Genomic DNA, 2,851 nt, shown 5'->3' with positions numbered 1-2,851 from the left:
GCATGTACAACTGTAAATTTTTGGAAGTATTTTACAAATGTTTTTTAAACTTTGGATTGGTCAGAATTATTACCATAACATAATCCGATATTCGGAGATACTTACCACCGTTGCAAGGCCGTGTACACGCATGCCAGGGACCCCAGATCGACCACTGACCAGTTTGCGGCGGTGGGGTGGTTTTAGCGGGAGCAGGACAGGGTGGTAGATCGATGCACATGATATCGTCATGATCATGCCCGACGCAAACGCGTCCACCGAATGCAGGTGCTGGATTCGTGCAAGTCCGTCGACGGGTTTTCATCGCGAAACCGCAGGTCTGAGAGCACGCTGACCAAGCCGACCAAGCGGTCCAACCGCCATGGACAGTGCAATTTGTAACTCTAACTCGTGTACCCGTGCAACTCTCGCCACCGTGCTGTGGTGGAGGATTATTGCATTCCCTGGTTTGACATTGACACGTGTCGATCTTCTGCAAAATCAAATTCTCAGCTTGTAAATTTCACGACTTTACGATAGAAAAGCTTATAATCGAATCGCTTTTAACAAAAATAAAATAAAATATGGATTTCCAAATTTTATTATATACATTTTATAATAAAGAAACTGTGTTGATATTTATATTTCTAAACCTGTGTTAAATTCAATCATTTATGATCAATTCCGTTTGCGAAGAAAAATATTTTTTACATTGTGATATAAACATAATAAATATATGTGCCCACAAACCTCTGCGTGTTCGTGCGAGTGCGAATGAACGTGACCATGTCCGAGCGACTGTTCTCCTGTGCCATGTTGGCAGGGTGACCAAGGACTCCACGCACTCCAGCCTCCGTCAACAGGATCGGTAAGCACCGGACACTTGGTGACTTCCTGATGCCAATGATTTGCCAAATAATTATATTGATAATTCTGTTTCGGTGCCTCCGCGCACTTCATGAGAAGCTCGTTCCACCCGCAATACGGCTCTTGGGCGTTCAAGCACGCTTGACGGCTCCGATGACGATAACATTGAACAGCAGGTATGCTAAACGATGGAAAGCACGATGCGGTTTAACGAAGCATTTAACACTAACAATATTTACTGTTTACGATAATGTACATAATTTAAGATTAAACGACAACTATGTAGAACGACATGACTTAGATGATATTATCAGTACTATTTTAGATGACATTATAGATTTATTTTTATTTTTAACAATGTAATGTCGTTCACAAAGCTGATAAAATGTTGCGATTACGATTGGAGTAGTTGTCTTACCGCAAAAGGCCAATTTCCATGCCAACATAAAGGCTCTGTGTGTCTTTGAGGAACTGCAATGTCATCGGCGGTGAGGGTAAGGGTCCCCAAACTTCGACAATGCAGGTCTCCTGTGTCCTAGGTAGAACCGAGATCTTCTTGATTAGACCGGTTGCCGTGGCGACATAGAGGACGGTCACGCTGCGGTGCAACTTAGTTGGAGTAACGTCCACCGCGATGTGGGTGAATCGCTCGAGAGTCACGGTGTGCAACGGCTCCAGCATCGTACTCTGCACTGCTTCGTCCATCAACTGGTACCGTTGATTATCCATGATTTGATGCGGCGCGGTATCAGATGAAGATCCGCAGCGCTGGCGATTATGATGGGCGACCGGTCTCCTTTCCCAGGCGGCACCCGCGTTTTCTTGATACTTAAAAGGCCCATTAAAACTGGCAACTATGGCTGACATGTTGAACGCGCAGATAGCCGAGCCTGCGATGCCGTTACTGCGAAAGGAAAAAGATTTTATTTAATGCAGATTTTTTTTCTTTAAGAAAGCAGCTTCCTTATGCGAAAAAGCATTCCTTTGTATTCAAGCGATAAAGAATATTAAGACGGAGTTAGCGATCGTACATAACGCTGGTAAACGACGGACTTCAAATAACTTAGTTAACTAGGATATAAAAGATAAATGGCTCAACGATATAAATTTCTAACATAAAGCTAATAGAGATGTGCAAATTATTCAATTCGAAAATTTTAAAGAGTTCAAATTTAAATCTGTAGGATTCAAATTTAGACTATTCAAAAATTTCGAATTTAAATGTTCGAATACGATCCACATATATTGACAATTTTATATATAAAATCATATTTCTCACTAACAAATAAAAATTGTTTTACTTAGATATTAAAATTTAACTTAACAATAATTTTGATATTAATCAAAATTTTGTATCAACGGTTTGATTTAATTTGATTCGATTCGACGTCAGAAAATCTCGCACATCTCTATTATATCAGGAAACTTAACGGGTCACGTAAAACATAAATAAAATTACAAATTTTTCGCACGACTTCCATAAATACTTTATTGTTTAATTAAAATTAATCAATATTGCTTTAAAGTAAAGTCTGCGTTACGTATCTCATAATCAATTTGTCATTTACCGTCTCATGTGTCCATCTGGGATTGTGCACAGACATAAACACAGATGATAATTAATGCGCCTTCAGATTAATCGGTCCGATGAATGATACTCACATGGGAGTTGTGAAGGTTGCGTAAATGATTCCCTCTTCTGGATGATAAGCCGCGCCTTGGATTTCATCGTAATAAAATGGGAATTCGCCGGGAAGAGAACAATTTAAGCGGGCCTTACTGAAAGTCGTCCACACGTCTTTCATCATAATTTGTCCACCCCGGTCGTTTTTACAGACTCTTGCTATCCTCGAATATATTTTCTGCAGCCAAATATTGTAATGTACGATTAAACTTTAACGAATATAAATCTCACTAATTATCAAAAATTATCAATTAATAAAAGATAAAACACTCCAAAATTAAAATAAAATATTTGAAACAAATGCTATGAGAATTGACGCGG

The 2,851-nt window shown here is 39.4% G+C and overlaps 1 protein-coding gene across 2 annotated transcripts in view; it reads right to left on the bottom strand.

The window, feature by feature from the left end:
• LOC108752339 (semaphorin-5B) overlaps positions 1-2,851 on the bottom strand; it is a 109,716-nt gene that overhangs the window by 3,673 nt on the left and 103,192 nt on the right. For both annotated transcript variants that reach the window (XM_018493123.1, XM_018493124.1), the window contains exons 7-10: positions 2,509-2,708; positions 1,265-1,750; positions 730-1,027; positions 106-472 (exon numbers count right to left, since the gene is read on the bottom strand). In XM_018493123.1, the coding sequence (XP_018348625.1) occupies positions 106-472; positions 730-1,027; positions 1,265-1,750; positions 2,509-2,708 (1,351 nt within the window). The remainder of the gene's footprint in view (positions 1-105; positions 473-729; positions 1,028-1,264; positions 1,751-2,508; positions 2,709-2,851) is intronic.

This window comes from Trachymyrmex septentrionalis, unplaced genomic scaffold (genome assembly GCF_001594115.1).
Source record: "Trachymyrmex septentrionalis isolate Tsep2-gDNA-1 unplaced genomic scaffold, Tsep1.0 scaffold6, whole genome shotgun sequence".
Taxonomy (NCBI): Eukaryota; Metazoa; Arthropoda; class Insecta; order Hymenoptera; family Formicidae; genus Trachymyrmex; species Trachymyrmex septentrionalis.
This window is presented reverse-complemented; position numbering and strand designations above follow the sequence as displayed.